The sequence below is a fragment of the Lichenostomus cassidix genome, chromosome 3, assembly GCF_008360975.1.
Source record: "Lichenostomus cassidix isolate B80296 chromosome 3, HeHo_3.0, whole genome shotgun sequence".
NCBI classification, from domain to species: Eukaryota; Metazoa; Chordata; class Aves; order Passeriformes; family Meliphagidae; genus Lichenostomus; species Lichenostomus cassidix.
In genome coordinates, this window is record NC_139483.1 from 48,516,355 (window position 1) to 48,541,115 (window position 24,761).

A 24,761-nucleotide genomic window follows, 5' to 3' on the forward strand; every position below is an offset into this window, starting at 1 on the left:
AGGCACTTGGGGATTTTTTTTTTTTTTTGGGAAAAACATTCCTAAAACCATTGTTTAACATACAATAAAGGTACCAACAGTGCATAAAAATAGACTGTACTGACAATCCCCCCTTCCTCAATCCCCTGGTTTAAGGCAGAAAAAGAAGTTCCTGAGGTATCCCCAGCAGGAAAGCTTTGCTTATTTCAGCCTTGTCTCATCTACGTGGGAGCTTCTATATGAAAACTGGGATGAAAGCAACATTTCCCTGAGGGAACAACGTGGTGGATAATTTTAGTAACAAGGCTGTTAGACTCTTTAAAAAACAAAAGGAACAATTTTCTTACATAACCGCTATCATTGATTTTCCCCCCCCAACCATTAGTCATACTGTGTACCAAAACAATAACAGCTGAGCACTCTTACTGATGGGGTGAGAGTCTCTCAAGAGATGGAGTGAGGGCAACTGTGTATCTTGAGGGCAGTGGGTCATTTTTGGGTTTTCCTTTTTACAACACCTGCAAGCTCATTATCAGAGAAACCACTACACTTAACTGCACCCACTTTCATCCACTGGGTTCTGTAAGTGTAATTACCTGCACAAAACATCATCTGATATGCAACAACCTTAAACAGCAGCTTGAACAAGGACTATTAGGACAATTATATCATTATATGAGAAATGTAAATATTTATGACAACAGGCTGAGTGATGTTCCTGCTTTACCATCAGGTATTAAGATTTGATATCTTTATTGATTAAATGAAAAGCAAGTTGAAGTCAGTCACCATGATATCTACATGCAGTCTGTTATGGGTAATCTGATAATTTGCCATGGCTGAACTCTAGATTCGCTATCTTCTTTCATTAACAGGATTGTTTCATACCCTGTAAACTATCCAAACTGTACATGAAGATCATTACTGTGATTTAGGGTATCATGAGCTGCACATAAGTTTATGTTCTACAGCCACTGCCTTGTGAAACCTCCCCCTCAGCTTACATGTCTTTTGTATCAAAAAATAAATCAAGTAATTATATTATTTTAGCATACATCCCTTTACAGATTGCCACTATTTCATTGTTATTTCTGATTTTCTTAGAACTGAGAGGTTCAGGGCAAGGTAGGTATCGATCTTATATGAGAAGAAAGGTATGGAATTTTGCTTTTATAGTCATGTTTTCCCTGCATGAAACAACAGGGTTCCATTGGGAACCAGGTTCCAAGTTAAGATGAGGTTAAAATCTCTGGTCCTGCTCTGCAAAAACATTACAACAAAAAAATTTCTACATACCTACTCAGGAAAACACACAATCATATTTTGTACAGACATTTTCAACATTAATCTATGTCAAAAGCTTTTTCTAAGAACTCATTTAAAAATACATAATATGGGCAGTGCTAGATCATACAATATTTTGAATTTGAAGGGATCCATAAAGATCATCAACTCCAGCTCCCTATCCCTCACAGGAATGTGGAATATATACTAACACATATACTAACTAAACTCCAATCTCAATCTATCACTAGTTTCCTTCAGGAGTCATATGTCTGTTTACTTTCTACTTCACTAGGTTTTAAATCAGGAAGTCAGGCCAAAAAGATGGAGAAAATAGGACCTTTTCTTTCCTCCTCCTCATGTGAGAAAACAGCTATTTACTCAGCATCAAAGGACTGGAAACCCTCTTTTCAATGGCATGTGAATCTAGGATGAAATAAACTAGCCTTATAAAGACAGGCAGGATTCCACTCTGCACCTGGTTTTTTGTTTTTTTTACTGTTGACTTGGAAATAGCAAAAATAGCCACTGTATCAGAAAAAACACTTGCTGCCATTAAGTCAACTACTGCTTCAAACACCTAATTTTTTCCACTACTGCTACCTTCTCTTCCTTCTACCCCTTACTTTCAAAAAAAGGACACATCATAACCTTGTCTTTACAGAGGCTTCTAAGTTTCTCTTCAAAGATATCTCTAAGGCCTCACTTTTATATACAAAATAATAAAGGACCAGGCAATTATTTTTACTTCAGTAACTGAATTTTTTTAAAACAACTTTGGTATATAAACATCTGATATAATAATTGATTTCTTCTTTTCAACTTCTTGGAAGAAAAAATGCCCCTTGCATTAATCAGTAAGATAGAATATGAAATGCTAGGAATGAGAAGGGAAACCTTCCCAGTTTGTTGTCCCTCTGACATGCAAAGTGCCACACACTGGACCAAGGGCTGTTAAGAGCTCAGAAGTGACTAGACAGAAGCGAAATGTTAACTGTTTTCCCTTCTGTCAAAGAAAACTAAACCTGTGTGCATTTCCATGCATAGAAAAAATTTAGAAGAAGGCTGGAAGCCCTGCCCTATTTGAGTCAAACTCATTCATCAGCACAAAAAGGCACATGAACACGAGGAGTTCATCAAGATCTCATCAAGAACTCAATCAAGTCTCATCATTCACACTTTGCACACATACACACCAACAAAACAATCAAATACAAGACTTACATTAACAAGTCTGTTACATTTTAAATTAAATTGATTTGCATAGTATGAGTAATCATAAACATTGCACAAGGCATAAAAAACATATTAGATCATTCTTAGTCAACACTCCTTACTTACATATAACAGAACAATATAGGATCAGGCCCTAGAGTAGAATGTTTCATGTAACTTCAACCTTGATAAGGAAAGGCAGTGAGGAACTGGGAGTTCACAAGACAGGAAACAGGAATTCAGTAGAAGACAGAAGTTATCAATTCTAATTGCCCCAAAACTAATAGGCCAGGGCAATGTTGCCACTGCTTCTGTCTGTAAAAGAAAAAGAAAAAACACCTTTTTTTAAAAATACCTGAGTTTTATACATGTCAAGAGAACCAAGCACTTTTACAGCACTCAAAATTAAGAGTGCTTATGTACATACTAAGCTTTTCACTAGAAATGTGAACATACTTCAAAGAAAAGGCTCCCAGCTTTTTCACAGAAACGTGGACATGAAAGAAAAGGCAATATGCCAAGACCAAATTAAAATTTTTTGACATTGTATTACTGACAGTATCTGATGGATGGAATCCTGTGAACTACTTCATGCCTTGTTAATTAGCAGCGCTTTCCTGACATCTTAGTTCCTAACACTTTTCTTAGAAGGTGACCAAGATGTCTGGACTTTTGGATAGGGGAGAACACAGAGTTTTAGACAGAGACACGAGAAATATTTGGACACATCAGTACTTTATTTCTCCCTTTGATAATCACAGTGATGCTCCTCCTGAGACATAAACCATTCCACCACCTCTCTGAAGAATCTCACTGACAACAACAGTCAGGGTCTCAAATTCCATTCATTTGAACAGTGAGGAAGCCTAGTCCTGTAAGCCTAGTCATCTTAGCAGAAAACTCATGGTTGTTTCCCTTGAACTCTGACAGATCTCCTAGAATACATATTTTCAAGATTTCTCCCTAAAGCCAGAGAGAAGAGTATAAATATACCTTCTACTTGTTTGCATGAAAGCAAATATGGCAGGACTCCAGAATCAACACTCAGGGAGAGCTGCAGAATTAAATTTGAACCAGTTTAATAAACACACCACTTCTCATGCATGGGTAGGGTAGAAAAGAATATAATATGCACATAGGCTCTTCTGCAACAGTTTCTAGCAGACCACTGCATTTTTCTGATAGAAATCACATACAGGGGATCTGTTCCTGAAGGAAGGGCAGATATGCAAAGAGAGTTACCACAACAACAGCAGCAGCACACTGGCTTGATCTGTGGATGTAGACTTACACATACTTTTTTCAAGTGGGAAAGAAAATATGTTGTTGCAAGGTTATACAGTATTTACATAATTAAGGCAATTATTGCTCTGATCATTTAATTACCTTTAACACCACAAGCAGTTTTCAGCTGTAAAGTATTAAATTTGTTTATCTGGGATAATAATAAATCATGCAAATAAAGTATTAGACATCTCAGAGTACTATAAATTTAGAATTTTTTGCAGTTTGAAACAGTACATACTAGAGTACATCTCTTTTCAAAATTAAGCCCAAGGAATACAGCAATACATATTACTTTAACTGGATTAGTAGAAGTTCTCTTCCTGTACTAGAACAGCCACATAAGCCATCTTCAGCATCACTTAACTGGCCTGATTTTTCATGAACTCAGATTTTTTTTTTTGTTTGGTTTGGGTTTTTGGGGGTTTTTTTTGTTGTTTTTTTTTTTAATGTGTGTGTGTGTGTGTTTGGCTTTATGGATTTGGTGTGTGTGGAGTTACATTGGTTTTTAATTTTGAGGGTATTTTTGCTTGGGATTTTTTTTATAGGGTTGGATTTTTGTTGTTGAGTTTGTGTTTGTTGTGGTTTGTTTTACACAAACACATCCTTTTGTCCTCTTTTTTTTTTTTTTTTTTACACTAGCAGTGCTGGGCATAGGTGGGTGGAGAAAGAACAGCCTGACTCCCATTACAAAAAAGGCACATAAAAAGGCATTTTTGGATTTTTCGACAATGTGTAGTCCTTGCACAGACCTTGCTTGACCAATAAGATATACCAAAACACAGTACTTGTACAGCTTTCTAAAGCTGAGGGATGGCATCTATGAGGATTTTAACCTAAATTTAATTGAGTTGTATAATTTTCATTCTACAAGGTACTGATAAATCTGAGTCTCTGTGCATTCAGTGTTGCCTCAAAAATTATCAATGTGGGACCAAAGATATAACCATAAGCTCTGATACACAATTTCAAAGTCTGAATAGGTTTTAATCAGAGGGGGGTGGCAACAGAAGAATTACAGATCCACAATTCATATATTAAAAGATGGGAAACATTCGCAATGTGCTAACGTTTAGATAATCATGGATGGAAACTGGAGCACGCCCACAACACACAAGCTTCAACACTTCCAGCATGTAAGCACAAACCCTTGGGGCAGCGTTCATTTGGCGGCAAGTCCCGTTTCCTCACGACACCTGGCGCTCCCCCAGTCCCTGTTTACAGCATGGATGAGCGTAAGGAGCGCTGGCAGGGTGACCCTCGGGCGGTACTGCAGCCTGTGCTGGGGCGCAGGGACATCCCCCGGGGACGGTGGCTGGGCACGGGCATAGTGCATCCCCTCCCCGCCACAGCGACACGGGAACATCGGCACCCTGCACCTGGCAACTCCCTTTGGAAGGAACATGAATCACCTGAGCCAGCCAGAGAGACAAAACCCTTGTGTCACAACACCGTCGTGTAATTCCTCCCCAGCAAACTGGCACCGCTGGGAAAGAGCCATGGGGAACCAGAGCACACCTTCAGCTCCCGCCCACTGTAAGCTTTCTGTACTTCCGTGTTTTCCCTAATAATTTATCTATTTGTTTGAAAAAAATAACACAGTAAGATGAAATTTGATTTATTCTTAGATGGAGAAAGAAAATACCAGTATAAGCAAGCAAAAGATATTAAGCCCCCTTAGCAGTTAAAGAGCAAACACCTCAAGCATTCAGCTTTCACAAATCACCTGGCACTGACACAACTTAAAGTGCAGATTTGTTTGCTGGAAAATGAACAGAGTAATAATAAAATAATTTAGAAGAGAGCACTAACTACAACAGTACACAAACACATGGAATTAAAGCTTCTTCACAACATTACAAACACATTGCCCTCTCTGGTATCCCAGAGCTTAAGCAAATTGTTACCTGTGCACAGAGCTGGCCAAGGCAGCCCAGAGCACGTGTGGGGAACTCTCACAGGCAGAGGCATGCCTGTGTTTATGGGTGGGCAGCCATAAAATGAGGTGCCTCAGAAGCTTCTCCTTGTGGTATCCCCACAAGAGGGCCCTCCTCATCTCAGGAATCACTGAAGAGCTTGCTAGCACCATGAGATGCTCAGTAGCTATGACTAAAAAATTCTAGCTGGTGTAAGTTAGTATATCCCCTGAACACTGTACTCATTTTGCCATCTATATGTTTATGAATGGCAGAATAAAAAAAACCCTTCACCCCGATAATCAAGCCAGTTAACTGCAGCAGACCATCTACCCAACAATGAAGGGAGCCACTTGTAATAGCTCCCTGCAAAGTCCTTGTGGTGATGTTAAAGCTTTCCCCAGGATCAGCCCTGATAAATCCATGTGTGGAGCCACAGAAGGCAAGGAAAGAAACAAACCAGGCACACACCACAACAAAGGCACAGAGCTGTGTTTTTTAAACAGAGGCAATAGCTCAACCAGGAGGTAATTTCACCAAACACGGATGGGATGTTGACCTTCCTGAGGAGCCGGATCCAGACACAGGTGTTCAGCTTGAGGAGCAGACTGCAGCCAAAGGCACCTGCATGGCCCTCCCTGGGCACACACATCTGCTCACTCACAGATGGACCAAAGAGCTGCAGAGCTCCCTGATGGGCCATGAGGTTGCTTCTGTTTGTGAACACCTGGAAAGCGGCCCTAGTGATAACTCAGAGGCCTAAAAGAATATCAACAGACAACAAACAGCTTCACAGAAGTTTATCTCTGACATTTCACACATGAGGAAGTTTTAAAGGAACTTTGACCGCACAAAACAATTTAAATTCAAAATACTCAAGAACTCATGCAAGCAAATCCTTCTGTCTACAAATGTGTCCTGATGAGTAAAAGTTCAACACAGCAGCACAAAATAAAACTGTAAAGCAAACTCAGAATAAATCTAGGCATGGAAGTCCTTTTAAAACTGTACATATGTAAAATATCTGTCACCTGTTGGCTCATTTCCAGTTTTGGTAAGCAACTAGAAAAAAACTGTTAATGCAGCTTTTAAAAAATAAAATCACATCAGCAACGTAAGGTAGAGAACTTGAAAAGAGTTTGTTAGAAATGGATTTAAAAATACACTGACAGTCAGTTCTTCCCATGGAAAGTGAAAACTCAAACACACAGGAATCCAGATGCACATCCTTTCTAAAGCTGAACTTTAGAGTGATGCTTGGGAGTGACTTGTAAGGATTTGTGAGCAAAACCACTATATTTCTATGTCTACTGGAGACAGCCCTTGGATGGGTCTGCCCACAGTTATTGCTTGTGACTGCATGCCTGCGTTACATAAAGCATGTATTAAAAATATTACACTGTGGAAACACAATCAATTAGCCAACAGCCATATGGCCTCTTCATATGCTGTTTTGATAGAAAAGCTCACTTTTTGATTTAGAGATAAACTTGGACATATGTTAGAGAAGGACTAGCAAAGGGTGAGTGGAATTAGACTGTGGAAAAAAGGAGAGGACTAAAAGTTGGAGTCAGACTTCACAGTCCAGCAAGCGGCAAAAGCAAACAGCATCCGCGCCTACAACAGTGGTACAGCGGTCGATCCGCTTGCGTAAGCCAAAATCTCCTCCCTGCACCCTCCTCGCCCTTAGGGCCAAAATAAAAGCGAGTTAAAACGCTCTCGCAGTGTGCATCCCTCCTTGGAGGAGACGCAAGGACATCTGCCCGTTTCCCCGTAGGAAATCAGGGCTTGCAGCAGCCCGTCGCTCGCACGCGTTCGAGGCGCAGCCAAGCGCCGGGGCCCCGCAGCGGGCCTCGCTCGGCAGCGCCGGGGCGCAGCACCAGGTACCTTGACCCTGCCGAGACGTCCCTCCGCCCTCGCCGGGGCTCACCCCGCTCCCGCTGGAGCCGTGCTGCGGGTATCCACCCCCGCTCACTGCGGGAGCCCCGCGCTACCTCAAGCCCCGAGCAGAGCCCGCAGCCCGGCGGCCGCCCCCTCCAGACCCTTCCCCGCCGGACGGCTCGGCAGCCCGCGTTAGCCCCGCCGCTGTGCGGGAGCCCCGCGGCACTCGGAGCCCTTGGAGCGAAGGGCTCAGAACGACCAGCGGCGACCCGGGAACGACGGCGCGGCCCCGCCGATGCCGCTGCGCGGGGCCGGGATGGTCTCCCCGCTGCAGCGGGCACGGTCCGGGCGCGCCGCCCCCACCGGCGCGGCTGTGCCCGCAGCCCGGCTCGACCCTCATGCCGCCCCGGCCGGGGGGCGCTCGGTGCCCGGGGCAAGGCGGGGAAGCCCCGCAGAGCCGGGCGGCCGCGGAGCGCCCCCGCACCTGTTGCGGACGAGGCCGCCGCCGGGCCCCGCCGCGCTCCCGCTCCGCACGGCCGCCCGCAGCCGCCCGGGTGCGCAGTGCCCCCGCAGCCGCGGGCCGACCCTCACCGCCGCCCGCCCTCCCTCCGTCCGACCGGCCGGCCGGCGGCAGCTGCTCACCTGCGGGGCGCCGGCGCCCGCCGCTCCTGCCCGCGGCCTCCGCCATGTCTCCTCCTGCTCGCCGAGCGCGGCTGCTCCGCCCCGCGGCTCCGGGCCCGGGGCAGGTGAGCGCCACGTCCCCCGCCCCCGCCGGCGGCTCTGCCCGGCAGCAGGTGAGGGCGGGCCCGGCGCCCCGGCCCGGGAGCTGCCGCCTTTCGCCTTTCGCGGGCTGCAGGCGCTGATGCGGCGGCGGTGCGGGGGCGGCTGCCCGCACTCCCGGTCTCCGCGGCGGCCCGGGCAGCAGAGGCGCCGCAGTTCACACAGGTGTGATCTATTTTTCTTTTTCCTCAGAGCGGCTCCCTCCGCATTGGTACAGCTCGTGCGGTACGGGCGCGCAGAGAAACAACAGGTTTGGGGATGCTCGCCATCTCGACAGTAGGTGGGAGGAGTGGCGGCAGCCTCGCAAGCCCAGGCGATGCGCCGCATCGTGTGGGAAAGAGCTGCACTGCTGTAGACTCGTTCCTGCGGCACGTGCTCTTACACAGCCGGTTTTAAAGCTGCCTGCAACGCCTTGCTTCCAAACAAATGCCTCTGTGAAGAGCTGTCGATGTATCAGTCCTTCCCGTGAAGGTCATGGTCCTTTTACCTTTCCTATGAGTTTGCCTAAACTTGTTTTATGCTGCTTTTCAGGGTCATAAGAGTGTGTTTCCTCTTTAAAATGTTCTAGTCTGCACCAAAACATCATTTAATTTTGCATCTGCTTGTAGGTTGCACCAATCATCAGAATTACAGTTGAAGAAGGGTGAATGAATTGGGAAACTCATGGGATGCAGCTGTGGATGCAGGCAAGCCAGTGGAGAGGGGCAGTTCCCTGAGTCTGCTGCACTTGGACAAAGCCAACTTCAGCCACCATACAGAACATCCTCTTTTCACAAACTGCTAAGTTCGGAGCATGAGGGTTTTTAGGGGAAAGGAAGATTAATACTTTGTTGCACCAAGAAGCATTTGTGCTCTAAAATAAGCAGTTTGGGGCTTGGGTGATAAAAACACCCTGTGGCTTGTGGGCAGGAGAGTGTGTGTAATAGAGGAACAGGCTGGGCTCTGTGCTGAAAGGTACAAAAGACAGCAAAATCAGCATGCCTTGGTCAAGTCTTCACTTCTGTGTTCTCTTAAGGGAGCTGTAAAGGTATTTCTCAGTCAACCTGAGCCCTGGATTACAACAGCACTGATCAAGGACTGAGAGGTCTGGGTCTGAACTATCCAAGTTCAAACCCAGTGGTATGCCCTGTGGTCAAAATGTTGTCCTCAGCAAAATCCTGCTCTAAGGTAATCTCAAATCCCTCACTTGTGCTCCATGTAGGCATCCACCCAGCAGCATATTCTGCGAGCCAGGCTGAAGAATCCCAGGCTGACCTGTCTGATGCACTCCATCCTAAAATGTTTTCTCATGTTTTGTCTGAGGATGTAAAAAGTAATGTGTCTGGCACAATCCACATGAAGTAGCCTGGTTTGGGGACCTTACATAAGCTTTGGTGCACAGATCTAGCACCTATATGGTATGGCACGGTGTGGTATATGAGCTGTGCTGCTCAAGGGAACCATATTCAGACCAGATCACAGTTGCTCAGGGAGCATAAGTGTACATGGCCCAGCCTGGGCATGGATCAGACCTGACAGAGTCTCACTGTGGAGAATACAGAACTAATTGCTGAGCAGCTCTGCACAAACCACCTTGAGTCTGCTGAAAAAATGAACTATAGGAGTTAAGTCCCAGCTGGTGCCAGGCTAGGTCTCATGGAGACATTCAACTGAAACCTTGATCACGCTCCCTCCTCTTATACATAGTTGGCATTTCTGAGCAGCCTGAGTCATAGAGAACAGGCTGCATGCTTTCAAAGAAAACAGAGCAATCCAATTACCTTCTATTCCTACTGCATGAGACCAGAGGTTTTCAAACCTGCACAAATACAGGATAATGCTTCACACAAAAATCAGATTACCAAAGTTCATTATCCTAGGGTCACTTCTCAATGGGTAGAGGTTTTTTTAAGTTGTTTTGGCTTTTACAAGTCAATCTCAACCACTGGTATTTCTAGTGTTTAAAACTACATTGAAAATGTACTGTTTTCTGCTGTAATAGTTGTAGAAATTGGTAAACAGTAGCTGTGTTTCTCATAGTGTAGCAGTTACATTTTGGGATTGAGTTGAATATATCCATGCCCAAAAATCAGTGGAACCATCTTCAGAGTAAAAAAAATCTGACTAAAATTATTTAGCCTACTGTTTTTTGTATAGGTTATTCTTTTAATACATAATTGTCATATTTTAGTCAGCAAAAGTAACCATATACATGTTAGAACAACATGTTTATGTTTAAAAAAATATTTAATTTTCTTTCAAAGTATCTGCCAGACCTGAAAAATTAAGAGCATAAGCCTTTTACTGGTTACCAAGGCTTATGAAGAAAGAAGCAGCTTCTTGTCCAGGCAAGTCTTATTCCCAATGGAATTTTTTGCAGCTGCCCCAGAAGGATCTGTTGATACCCAGTGCTAGAATGGTGGTGGAGTGACAATGACAGTGGATGGACAGGAAACAACCTCCATCCTTTTTCCTTACATGTGAGAAAAGAATCATTGCATAACCAAAAGCAGAAAAAGAAACAACAGGCCGCAATGACTCTTTAGTGCATGGAGGCAGGACTTTTCATTTTTCAAGTCAAGTAGAGCACCCAGAGAAGAATTTTGTTTGGTCTTGGCTTGTTAGTACAGGAATTGGACTGAATAGAAAAAACAAGAAAATATTCAATACTATGGTTATCTGACTCAAATAGCAGTAAGTTTGAGATGTGTCAGAAAAGTTCCTTTGATACTCAGTATGAATTTTTTTCTTTTTTTATTCCAATATTTTCCAGTTCTACACCATTATTATTTTAGAAATCCAAAAATATAGGAAAAAGTAAGTGTTAGGTTATTTTTATTTTCAATTGTGTATGTCAGAGATAGCTTTAGAACAAGCTAACATTACTGTGGTTCAGGTGTATACAACTGGTACAGTTCAGTAGTACATAAACAACTCTAAAACAAATGCACCATAGAACTTAAATTACCAAAAATAAACAAAGTAAACTATGTAGGGCAATAGGTAAAAACAATTACCTTTAGGTCTTGCACACTAAAAGAAAAATATCTAATTATGATTGAAATTATGAAGCTCTACTACAGATAATATTGAGATATATTACAAAGAAATTGAAAAGTTGTCACATTTTGGTTTTGTTCCAGTGATGTACAGTTACACAAAATCTTACATCAGTTTTTAATGAAATTAACATCTGCTTACTTTAACTACAATATATCATGAGTTTATAACTTTTTATGTGTGTATGTGTGTGTTTTCTAAAAATTTTGGAAAAACTTGCATGTAAAAACATTTAAAGTAAAATAACATTGCAGGTTGTTTACAGATTCCTTATGGATTATAGGAGTAAAAGCAGTCAGGAAGCTGCAGTGTTTTTAACATTGGTAAACAAATACTGGATTAAAGTGCAACAGTCCTTCTGACAGCACACCTGCTCTGGCTGAAAGGAAATCTTTTCATCTCTGCAGAGAAGCAAAGAAAAATTTCAGTGTCAGGCGTGTTTCTCTCGAAAGTCAGTGATAGCCTTCCAGAGTGTGCATAGCATTCCTCCTCTGTAAAGAAAAATCAAGACACTCAGGTACACAGATACTCTCTAGGCTGAAAGCATTTCAATTTAGGTGCTTTCTGATTTTCTTGCTCTGGTTTTGATCAGTGGGAAGGCTGATCAAAGGTGAAATTCAACATGCATTACTCAAATAGAGAACAGAGTCCTTTTCTGATTACAGGACAGGGTGATCTTTCCACTTGGCAGATGCCTGCTGTCTGGAATTCAGACTTCTGGTCCAAAGGACTTGCATAACCCACATCTGACTTCCAACATGATGCAAGTTGGTGACCCACACACATAATTAGGTGAAATGTAGTGTTACTTGCAGTCCATGAGTAACGTTTTTGAAGTTTGATGATGATAATAAACTACTGAAAGTTTTGCTAACTCTGCTTTTTTAAATAAAAGCAAGGCTCTAATGGGATATCCAGTGTCTCCAGTTGCAAGGTAAATACTTTACCTTAAAATTTTGCCTTCTATAGAAAAAGCTTATTTTAAAGTGTAAACAGTATCAGCTGTTTAGCAGGAATGTATCAGCATACAAAGACATACTGGAAAGTGTTACTTATTATAAACTAAAACTACACAATGCAATAAATAGAGACTTAGTATCAGTAAATTTTTCTTCTTACAAAGCACAGTTCATTTAACTGTGAAGCATTACCTCAGTCTCAAACACTTCAGATCATCTCGTGTAACGTAGCAGAGAACATCCGTTAAGGTATAGTCTTCAGCCAAGAACTGCAGAAAGAATTTTAAATTAACATTTTGTTAGAAATATTATTTAAATTCCTAAGCTCATCTTCCTAGGATTATCTACCCCTAAAAGATAGAAGGTTAAATCTGGGAGAAACCTAAAACTGGGCTAAACTGTGATACATGTAACAGATTAATCCATATTGTTTCTACAAATACAGTGAAACTACTTAAATTTTACACTGTATACTCTGCACTGGAACACCAGGCACAGCTTGGAAGGTATAATGCTTTTACAGCTACTCAAAATCTTTGTCAACTGGCATTGCTATTGTTACCAATGGTATGTCAGAATCACAGATTTCACTGAATACAAATTAGACAATAAGTAATACCACATTTAACCCATGAGGAAATTAAAAGCAACAGTTAAGACCCACCTTTTCAAAAATTACATCTAAATTTGATGTAATTGAACTTGGAAGAACCTTTGATCTGATCTGTAGGAGTGATAACTACATGCAGGTATTCCTAAATTAGCTGAAATCCTGAGATGTTCAACACCTCTAAAGTTATATAATTTGCTGCAAAGCAGACTGATCTACTTCAGGATAGTTCACTACAGCATAGTTAGCTAAGGGTGAACACATATCCTATATCCATGGTATCATCAGCAGGAACTCTGCAGTGTATAGAGACACTGAAAACCCAAGAGTGTCTATTTACCAGGACATTTTATTGCTTTATTCATAAACAGATTTAGGAACTATTAATAGTACTGTATATTTATGAAGGCCTTCATATTCATGGCTTTTTCCTATCCTCCAAAAACAAATTAATCTCTCAAAATGTGCTAAAGTAATTTAAAAGGTTTGTGATCTTCTTAAACTGAGTCACAAAACAGTACTGCAACTGTGCCAGGCAGTGAACAGGATCATTGCTACCTTGTTTATCGTGGCCTCATCAGCTCCATGAACTCTCAGCCAGTTTATGAGATCAGGGTCTTCGGTCCCTGTGCCAGTGGAATGACGATGACAGACAGACAATCCAGGAATATCTGGAACAGGCATTTTTGAGGCAAGGTTTTGTGTTGCCAAAGCAACGTCTTGTCATTTTTGTCTCCTCAAGCACTTTCGTCAGTGAGCTTTCCCTTCAAGCTTAGAATACCAGTATCCCCATAAATTAAAATAAATGCCAATTCCCAAAGAACATACTTAATTATGATTTAAAGACAGTTATACACTAATTTCTCTACTTGGTTAAGGGTACAGTTAAAGTAATGTGAATATTGACAATGAAAACTTTTCTGCCCCCTTCTTAAAATGACTTTACTAGTGCAAGGCACATCAATTTCACCATCACTGTTTCTACACTAAGGTTGTTGCATCAATTAACTGAACTGTTCAGTGTAATTCATACAATTGCTGCATAGGCAATGCCTTCAAATGAGGATCAGCTGCTTTTGGGAAGCATCACTTAGAAGCACATTACACAGAAACATCAAACTACATTAGCACTTCCACCTTCTTCAGGGCAGACACAGCAAACTCGGCTTCCCTCAGTAACCTTTAAGTTGTATTTGCATCTCACCAATTAGATCTTCTTGAACTTTCAGTGTAACAATTAGAACAGTCTGTAATTCAGGGAACACATACCTAAACAGAATAACTTATCCTCTTTAGGAATAATATTTATTCAGTAGGACATGAGCCTTGTACTCTTCCATATAATCACAAACAAAAATATTTAAATCATACCATTCCTTGTACTGTGATTAACAAATCCAGTAATTTGTTTCCACAATGTACATTCTTGCTTGGGAGCAAACCCTACCAGAAGCAGCACAATAAAGCATCTTTGCTGAGACTGGCTCAATAAAATGAACAGAAGTTTAGCTGGCACTTTTTCATCTATAGCCAGTATGGAACTTTTCCTTAAAAAGTCTTCTCACCTATTGGCTGTGACCTGAGCTGTAGGTTCCTGATCTCTTGGTCTTTTTCTTCTATAGCTTGATGTAAGAGGACTTGAAATTCTCTCTCCTTTTGAACCAACTCCTCCAATAACCTGTGAAGTAAAGGGGAAAAAAAATGTTAATTTCCTTAAGTAGCTTCAAATTTTCAGGAGAGGAAATATCTCACTATACTTAAACTGGAAACCTTCCTGACAAAGACAGACTTCAGCTTTCATGGGTATATTCTTTCACTATAGATTTATTATGACCTTTATCAAGATATGAATGTTCACTGGTTCTCAAGAAGCCCCAAACACACCAACCTCCATATAAATATTCTCCCACTAAACAACTGATATGTGGTAGAAAATTTCAGTGAAATTTCTATGGCCCGTGCTCTGTTTTAAACAAAACTGGAACTGAGAACAAATACCAAAGTGGTTCATAAACTAAGGCTTAACTTAGTGATGTAATCTTTTGTAAGGAACAATGCCAGTTCACATCTCTCCACCAGACATTTTCTAAGGTATGGAAAGGGTAGACCTGTGATGAGAATGTGGTGAAAACATATGGCTGCATTTCTTAAATATGGAAAATACATTTTCAAACACACAAGGGCTGTCCCTTCCTCACATATGAGGCACTTTGTGCCTGCCCTCCTAGGCTATATTAAGAGTGAAAAAAGAGGAGGCAACATACTTGCCTACTCCCCTAAGCAATTACTTTTGAGAATGTCAAGCAGAAGTAAATTGAAACTCATGTTTGACCTCCTTCATAACACAAACCCAGAGAGAAACCTGGAGAGATTCAGAGGCCAGCACCATTTAAGCTGATCAAAGGAAAATAATCAGAATATAATGGAAAATTAGTATATAAAACTGCTGCAATTTGTTCTTTTAGAAAAGTGGTTTAGTAAAATGCAGGATTTTTGAAGAACATGTTATCAGGAACTTGGTCAGAAATTGGACATGGAGAGCACACTCATAAACCTATGATTAACTTCTGAGTCTTCAGAAGCTCTGCCTTGAAAGGATTGCAGCATCTTCATCCCTTTCTTGAAAACTCTGCAAGCCTGAGAACTATGCAATAACTGTTCCATTTTAGCATGTTTCCTTTTATTTATTCATGTATTCATTTTTTAAAAAAACTTATATCAGTTGACCACTGCCACGTTTTTTCTGGGATACTTAAAGACAGGAATTCAGTTAGAAATTGTGCCACAAAAGCCCCTAACCTGTTTTTCCACAGGGATGAACTGAATCCCATATGATTGCTTTCTAAAAACATCTAGCCCTACTTTCAGCTTGCATGCAGGCCTACCAGCAGCATATTTGCACTTGAGAGCTTCCACACCTGAGCTAACAAATCTCAACAAGTCCACCCTGCATGGGTACAGAGCTGCTTTGTGCATCTACACAACCCCACAGCTTGGTTATTCTCGGTGCAGACTGATACTCTGTCCAGACAGGTCACCTTTCAGTTAATTTATTCCTAGATTGTCTATTCTCGTTTAAAAAGGCCCTCAGGGTCAATAAAATAATCCATTATTTTCTCCTGAAAACTGCTTGCTGCTTATGCCAATAAAGCTTTCATAAATATTTAAACAATTGTCTGTATTATTTATCTCAAAAATTCTGCATGAATGACTGGATGTGATTATTTGGCCAAAGGCTTTGCATTTGAGAAATTTACAGAAGCAAAGTGCTAGAAAGAATCTCTACAAATTGATCACTTCTGAGGCTATTCCCCACCAAAAACTTATGAAGTGAGTCAATCTAAAATATTTATGTATTTCTTTAGGTATATCAATAAGGCAATCAAAATATTTCTCGGTGGTCACAAGTAAAAAAATTAATTGTAACATCAGAACCCAAAAATACTTTATTAAAAACAGTACAGTCCAATGAATTACTCTAATTATGGCAACCTTCTCGGACAGTAAAGTACTTTTAAAAGTAAAGCGCAATTTAATATTTTAATTTCAATTGCAACTGTAGCTCCAAAGAATGTTCTACCAGCATAACCACTGCCTTATTTAAGACATGTTCTCCTTCTATCAAGGTCACATTGAAAATTTACTGAGGTCAGTAGAAAATCCAATGTCATAAATCAGATGTTGCAAAAGCTAATTATTTACTTTAACCAGACTGTTTAGTATATTTTAATGAAAAGAAAACAAAATAAAATATACAGAAGATCATTTGGATAAAATAATGGAGACAGATTTTTCTCTGTCATTTCCTAAAAACAACCCAAATAAACCTCAAAGAAACACTTTTCAGGTTTAAAGTGCAAGACATGTATTTCTGAAAAAGATACAATATCCAAATTTCTGGCTAATTTCTTCTTTGAAACAACTATTTTTTCATCTTTGATGAAAGGAACTAATTTAATAAAAAGGTAATGGTTGCTGGTAAGAACAGATCCTGCTTGCAGTGCTGTCTGTGCACAAAACAAGTCTGAAGCAGTTTCCCTGTGGAGTTCCTGTGTGGCTGTCTATTAACTTGAGTTCACTCCCTGAGAATGACTACAGAAAAGAACAGCAAGTTCTGCTTTAATGGAAACAAAACATAACACCATTCATCAGCCATACAGAGCACACCAAGGAGAGAAAACGCAGAAGTTTGGCAGCAAGTCAATTTTTTTCAGACCTTCCTTGAAAGGGCACCTGAAATCAAGAGTGACCTTAACTTGCATCAGTGTGGGTTTGTTGAAATTAATAAAGCTATGTAAGTGACCAGTCACAGCTCAACAAGGATCGTCATTAAAATGAACACTTTGCAGTGCTATGGAATTTTGGCACTGTCACCAGTATTCTAGTATATTTATTTTAGAAGCGAAACAATACACAGTGCTGTAAGCAGGCTAGTATCCCTGTCTCCTGATGTCCATATTTACCTGTTTGTCTCTAATTTCAGCCTGCCCAGCTGGACACTCAGTGATCTGTGAGCAGCCTGCGAGTCATGGGACACCGTAGAGCTGAGTGTGCTTACACCTGAGGTAGCTACTGCATCTTCCAAGACAATGCAAGGCTGCTGGATGGTTTGATTCTGAGGCTGTTCGTCTTGATCTTCAACTTCTATATCATCTTGATCAGCTGTATCACTTTCAGAGGCAAGGCTAAAATGTGGCCTCAATTCTATTAAAATATAAGCAAAAGAAGAACACTAAAGATATTAAACATTAGTAAAATATTAAAGCAAAAGCACACCCAAGTGACTATTTACAGATGATCCTATAGCTTTGGTTACAGCAGACCTGAAATTTCTGTTACAGGAGAACATATGGTATTTTCACAGGGGTTTAAGATCCCTCAAAACATAAGAGCACCTTGGTTTATTCAGATTCTTATTCTGCCTATCGAATGTTCAAGAGCTGTAAAAAACAAACAGGTGGATGAATATGATTCCAGATTTGGCTAGCATTTCATGTCAAATTGTGCTAAAGTATTCATACAGCAGAGTTTCTTTGGCTTAATTCCATTCTCAGTAGTTTGTATTTTCTTATGTGTCTGACTTGAAACATTATATTGAACAAATAACCATAATTTCTTTTATGTTCAGCTATTCCTGCTGTTGCTGTTCTGGCACATCTAGCATTATATCATTATAAGAATACCATGTTTACAAAAATTGCATCCAAAGATAGAGAGGAAATTACAAAAAGGCCCCTCTCCCAACAATTAAAAACAGCACACTTCCCTTCTACTTATCAAAGGGAGCACTGCCTATTTTGTGACGATGAATATCCACAAAACTGCAAACACAAAAGTTATACCCTGGTTTCATTGTTGCATGTTTAAACTACCTACCAGAGCATATCAGGTATGCAAGATATGTACACAAGATCTGACTCTCCTACACAACTTATTATTGTAACAACATCTGTTTGTTAATTCTAACTATTTAAAATAAATCTTTCTTCCTTCCTTCCTTTGATTGTGGCTCCTTACTGCTAAGAACTCCCTCTAGTCTCCTCACCAAAATGTACTTTTTTTCCTGAATCACACTTGGTTTATGCCCTTTCTGCTGAGTAACTAACAAGTATGTTTCTCTTTACAAAAGAAACATTTGTTCCTTTATCAATTTCACGTCTTCATTTCAATGCTACATATCTTTTTCAAGGCTGAACATAATAAGATCGACAGAACTGTACTTCTAAAGAAGTACAGTTCTAAATTAAAGAAAGCAGATTTATTATTTAGCAGTTACCCAAATACTTCTAGGCAAATATGTCTGAATTTGCTTTGAATTTCTGTTCTTATTAGCATGTTGCAGAAGTTCTTCAACATTGTTCACCACCAGGCAGCATAAAATCAGCATTGTACAATTCCTCAAATATCTCATAACTTTTACAAGTGTTAAGGCCAGAGATAAATCTTTACATCATTAAAAAAAAAAAGAAAAAAAAAAAGAGTGAGACAAAGGCAAGGGAAAGCAATCAGAAGTAGGGTACAGCAACTAGGGAAGTGGCAGATGATCAATGCCTGAAAGCTACTGGGCACAGAGGCTTTTGTTTAAGCTTGACCACCTACAGTTAATGCTGACACTGAGCTGAATGGGGCAGAACAGACTATTAAGGAAGAATTCTACAGTTACTCCTGTTATACAGCAATTAAGCACATGCCTGTTAGAGGTGTTCAGCATTCTAATCAGAAGACAGATTCTCTTTGTGATTTGAAAGTAACACAGAAATCCTATTTATAACTTGCTGGCTGTGCTAGGAATATGGAAAACAAGGAGAATAGGAAGAGGTGTAACTTTTGTTGGAATTTTCAGATCCCCTTATTTATAATTTAAAACATAACCCACTACAGGAAACAGCAATGTAAGTATACTGACTGTAGACTTAAAGCATTAAATTATATATTTGAAAATATTACCATTAGTTCCAGTGTTAGAAGTTAAGAAGCAGCAGAAAAACTCTGGAAAGAGGTAGAGAAGTTAACAGAATGGGCTACAGTTTCTTCTAAACAGACTCCTTCCCTCAGCAAAGCCATACATTCTAATTCCACAACATTCAAAACGCAATATACAAACTGCAGGCACTGCAGACCTGTTTGTTTGGGTGGTTGGTTTTTGCAGGTTTCAAGGGTTTGGTTGGGTTTTTTGGTTTTGGTTGTTTTGCTTTTTTTTTAGATAGCTTCTGACCGTAAGCAAAGAGCAACATTTTGCACCTCCAAAAATTAGGTTCCAGAGCGCCTTAACCTATTACTACTCACTGTATTGCAGAATCACTTAGATTACACACTGTGGAAAGGTGCTTTCCAAAATAGCTTGAACAACAAACAGATTAGTTTTTGAATTGCAAAACAGATAGTGAACAGGAAAAAGGCCACTGCTTGTTTCAAAATCTGAAGTGAAGCATCATATTCACATCTCTAAAGCATGTTTAAAGAGATCAGCTGATAAACATTTGCTGAGTATTAAGAATGACTCACCTGGGACCAGGATTGTAATAGCAGTCTGCACAGCTTTTCTGATTATGCTGTCCAGTGCAAACATCCAATGTGGCTTAATATTATGATTTCGGAGAACTTTATTAACCTAGTAAGAGAAAATTCAGTTCAGATATTACATATCCCACAGCTTTAAATGATAATATGTCAGCATTATGTACAGTGTTTGAACTTAAAGATGCTGTATCCAAGCAGAAAATTACAACTATTTCTTGATAGCCACATTATCAACTTTGTCCATTTTATTATAAGTCTTGCAATACTTTGTATTTTTCATCAAGTACTAGTTCCTGCAGTAGATGAATTTTGATGTTTGCGATTCTTGACCTACATGGCTGTGGAGAGAAACTTAAAAACAATGTCAGCAAGACAAATAACAAGGGCCATTTATGAAAGGCTTGTAGCTGAGGCTAATCAATCTTGTTAACTTTTTTGGCATCATTTTCACTACTTGCTCTGAGCAATACTTTTCTATTCTAAAGTACAATTGTAGCAAATATGAAAGAATTAATGTAATGCCACTCCTAGTTAATTCTGAAAATAGTAAATTAATTTAAGAAGTTAGGGGACTTCATTTGTGTGCTGTACCATTTTCTCTTCCCTTCTACTTCTTACTTTGTACAATCAGATGGCTTTCTGCACTGGGTTGCTCTTAATTGCCAACAGGCCTGCTTTCAAACCACTTTTAGCCATATTCTCAGATGCCTCTATGGATGCACCATGCCACTTGCATGTACATCTCTACCACAGGGGCATTGTTTTCCAACTCCCAAATGACAGGGAAGGAGCAGGTGAAATGATAGGGCTACAATGAAATGCCTAGCCAACTGTAAGCAGCAACAGCACAAAACTCAGTGCTGTTTTCCAGGCACAGAAGCAATCCAAAGCAACAAACTGCAGGAGCAGAACTAAAATTAAACAGTCGCAAGAAGCAACAAATATAACTGTGTTTAGAAGTTACAGCCTTATAAAAAAAGAAGCAACTACTGATTGCTAAAAAATGTGGCAAAAAGATATTTCACTGTTCCAAAAAAGGAATTAGTTCAATTCCCTCATAATGTGATAACCTCTCTGTAAAAAAAGACTGAAGTTACAAAAATGATGCATTCAGAGGAGATGTAAAAGTTATTAATCATATTATTTTCACTGCCAAGAAGCAAGTTTTCAGTAATGCAGTAAGTTATCAGGTACCTGTGCTGGGTTTGGTTAGGAGTGAGTTAATTTTTTTCACAGCAGCCCACATAGTGCTATGTTTCAGACTGGTGACTAAAACAGCCTTGATAACACATGCATGTTTTAGCTACTGCTGAGCAAAGCTTACGCACTGCCAAGGCCTCCTCTGTTTCTTACACTGCCCCAGCAGCAAGGGGGCTGAGGGTGCACTAAAGGCTGGAAGGGGACACAGCTGGCACAGCTGACTCAGTTGACCAAGAAATATTCCCTTCTATAAAAGGTCATGCTCAGCAATAAACTAGGGGCTGCTCCTTTCCCAAAGGAGCTGTTGCTCAGGGATTGGCTGGGCACTAGCCTGCTGCTGGTGACTGATTGCTTTTGCAACACTTGTGAGCTTCCCCCCCTCCCCCGCCCCCCTTCACTTATTAAACAGTCTTTATTTTGACCCATAAGTTTTCTTACTTTTGGTCCTTCCAGTTCTCTCCCTCCTCCTGCTGGGAGGAAGTGAACAAGTAGGTAGGGGCTTTCCTCTGCCTGCCAGCCAGGGTCAACCCAGCACAACAGCACCTATGTCTCCTCAGCCCTATTGCCAGTGGCCACGAGGTGGCACTTGGACACTGTGTTTGGATTCGGAGAGCTGTCAGCAGTGCCAGGGGAGCCTGCCCTGGACTCGACGACTGGACAGCAGCTGCCCAAGAGCCCCAAAGGTTTGCCCACTGCCTCTGAGGCAGCACAACTCCCCTGTGCAAACACTTTCCACCTTCCATACTGACTGCTACCAAGACAGCGACATGTTTAGCTAAGTGCAGCTCTTTTGACAACTGGGAAAGCATAGTCTGACTTTGTCAGGATCACAACAATCCATAGTAACGTGATTCAGCTACTTATATTACATCACAAAATTACTTTTACTTGCTTGTTTTTATGAGGATGTTGTGATTATTAAACATTGTAACCTAAGACCACCTCACTAAGTCCCAAGAGCAAGGGAACTATTTTCCCTCACTTTTACCAGTACTTCAGTCTCTGCAGTGTCTGAGTACCTTGATACTGTTCTGGACTTCAGCGTAGTACTATAGAAATCTACTGTATGACCAAAAGAATTAAGATTGTGCACATATAAAGCAAACTTTTAACTTTCTGTGGGGGTTTAGTTTAATGATAGAGAGACAGTAATGAAAGAGACATTTACAAGTTAAAAACCAGCAACTTGTAGTGAGGAAGTGAACAGAAAGTAAGTTTCTTATTGATAAGGATACAGCTCAGGCAATTACCACCAAACAACTGATGCCCAGCAACATCTTTATCAGAACATCAATATAACTATTTGTACTATTACCCCCTCCATTGTTTTCTTGACGTTGTATGCTTGTTTTTTTCTTTCAAGTGCCAAAAGAATATTAATATGAAGCTAAATAAAGAGAGCTGAAAACTTATTAAAAACAATCAAAGAGAAAACTTTTGATTTGTAGAAAGATCTCTTTCACAGATTCATTTCACACTTTTTTTTTTCATAAACAGCATCTAATTCTTGTTAGTGTAGTCTATGCAACAGTTTATATGCTACGCCATCCTTCCTGACAGCTCTTCTACTTGTCAGAGTACTTCAGGTTTAACTACTAAAAGAATCATCCACCTCAAATGCCTACCTGGATTGTCACTTCATTTTATTTACGTGACTTCAGTCTGGACAAGTGATATTTAGCACAGCTGCACCCTCCCATGTTCATTATCCGTATTAATCATTAAGCCTAACTGCTTGTGAACTAACATTTAAATACATCCCTTAAGAACAGAAAACCTTTACTTTTCTAAACTACCTATTTAAAGGCAATTCATGAATGTGTTTGGTTGCTCAATGTAAGAAATAATAAATCTTGCATTTATTATTGATAGAAAAGAGACCATTCTAATTCCTCCTTATCCTGCTTATTATAAATTAAAATGAAAATTTCTAGTTTGGCAGAAATCTGCTGCTAACCAAAAACACTAGAATAAGAATACAATATATATTACAAAGTAGATGGGTGACAATCTGGGGTAATGCATTAGTTTGGAAGAGAAGTTGAAGAGATCTGTATTTGTCCAGGATAAGCCTGACATTCTGTGATGGTCTTACTTATAAGAAAACCCTTCAAAATGAGATTTTTTAAAAAAAGCTTTCCTGCTTTACTATTACGACACAAAATCCAGACAATTATGCTGAACCTTCTATACCTTTAATCAGTAAAATCTCAGTAGTTGTGTTTGGGGTCTGTGTTCTGCCAAAGGGTCACAAGGTAACCAAACCAAGTCACTGCTGTGAGCCCAGATCTTGCTATTACAGGTTCAAAGTTCTCAAATATTATTGTTTCAGTAACTCTGGGTGGTAGTTAAGCAAGTTCTGTTTGCTCCTGGTTGATTTAGGTTTTTTCAGTTTAGGTAGTAAACAACTTACAGCATCTTGAAAACCAAACAGCACAAGCTGCACTTGACTGATACCATGGCTGTCAAAGTCTAACTCCAGCTTCAGTTTTGAAAGGGTGGTTGAGATGATTTTGCGATCAGTGGACCGTATAAACTCTCTGAGGCTGGAAACGAGCGTTGTGATATGTTCCCATTTCAGCTTGGGTTCTTCAGCTCCCTGGCAGAAGAGAGAGGAAAAGAAATAGTTTTGATAGTCATCTTTTGAATCATACACCCAGAAGGACTTTAGCCAATAATGTCAGTTGGCAGTACAAATTTTCAGAAGCTCTGCTGCTATGGTTAAGGGAAAGGTGCAGCTGCAGGTCGGGTGATGGTGGCAGCAGGACTGCAGCAGCACAGAGCTCTGTGGCTGACCTCCATGATAAAGTAGGTAGTAACTCGATGAACAAGCAGCTGACTTAGTTTTACACCAGTGGCTGAAGAATATGTGCACACTGTAGGGTGTATGTTTCTTTGTACAGTAATAAAATATATGAATAAATAAATGTACTGTGCACTGGATACTACAAATTACTCTTCATTGCAAACACACACATACTTTGCAGTGCTTCTAATTCCTGCGTGTCCCTCAGAGACAATGTGCAAAGTCCTACAGCAGCATTTAAAAGAAGGGATTAGTCAAAGTTATGCAGGAGGCTCACAAAGGGACTAGTTGTTTCTTATATAATTTCCTAATTTCCCTTAATACAGAACTTCTATGCTTAACTGTTCTTAGAGCAGATCTACAGAGATCTCACCTTTCTAGTATAAATATTCATTTGCCTATTTTTAAAAGCTTTTGTGTTTTTGCATGAGCTATCAAAGTAGCAAAAAATCTCAAAAGCATTTACCAGAATAACCAGCCTAAGTAACTAAGAAGCAGAGCACTGTATTTGCTCTCATAAGTAAAGTTATGCCAACTGAATGCAAATTTCAATTCAAAATCTTAAATTAAGCCAGAGTTGTTGTTCAACATGAAGTATTAGATGCTTATTCTGTAGGAATTTAAGTAAATATTTATATAGACTAATGATATCCAACATCGATTTCCATAAGAGAAGGACATACTGTGTTTGGTTCTATTGCATTTGCTGGTTTTAAGCCATGAATGTTATGGCTGGCCAGACACCAAAAACTCTCATTTGCCAGTAACACTGAGCTTTTAAATGTAGT

At 40.2% G+C, this 24,761-nt stretch overlaps 2 protein-coding genes across 3 annotated transcripts in view; both read right to left on the minus strand.

The window, feature by feature from the left end:
• MAP7 (microtubule associated protein 7) overlaps positions 1-8,396 on the minus strand; it is a 111,392-nt gene extending 102,996 nt beyond the window's left edge. Inside the window, exon 1 of the mRNA XM_085055645.1 lies at positions 8,202-8,396. Coding sequence (XP_084911771.1) covers positions 8,202-8,247 — 46 coding nt within the window. The 5' untranslated portion in view covers positions 8,248-8,396. The remainder of the gene's footprint in view (positions 1-8,201) is intronic.
• Positions 8,397-11,136: 2,740 nt separating this feature from the next.
• Positions 11,137-24,761, minus strand: part of MAP3K5 (mitogen-activated protein kinase kinase kinase 5) — a 98,420-nt gene continuing 84,795 nt past the window's right edge. For both annotated transcript variants that reach the window (XM_085055638.1, XM_085055639.1), the window contains 7 exons: positions 23,581-23,766; positions 19,953-20,058; positions 17,411-17,651; positions 14,513-14,625; positions 13,506-13,618; positions 12,530-12,606; positions 11,137-11,869 (listed from right to left, as the gene is read on the minus strand). In XM_085055638.1, the coding sequence (XP_084911764.1) occupies positions 11,809-11,869; positions 12,530-12,606; positions 13,506-13,618; positions 14,513-14,625; positions 17,411-17,651; positions 19,953-20,058; positions 23,581-23,766 (897 nt within the window). In that variant the 3' untranslated portion in view covers positions 11,137-11,808. The remainder of the gene's footprint in view (positions 11,870-12,529; positions 12,607-13,505; positions 13,619-14,512; positions 14,626-17,410; positions 17,652-19,952; positions 20,059-23,580; positions 23,767-24,761) is intronic.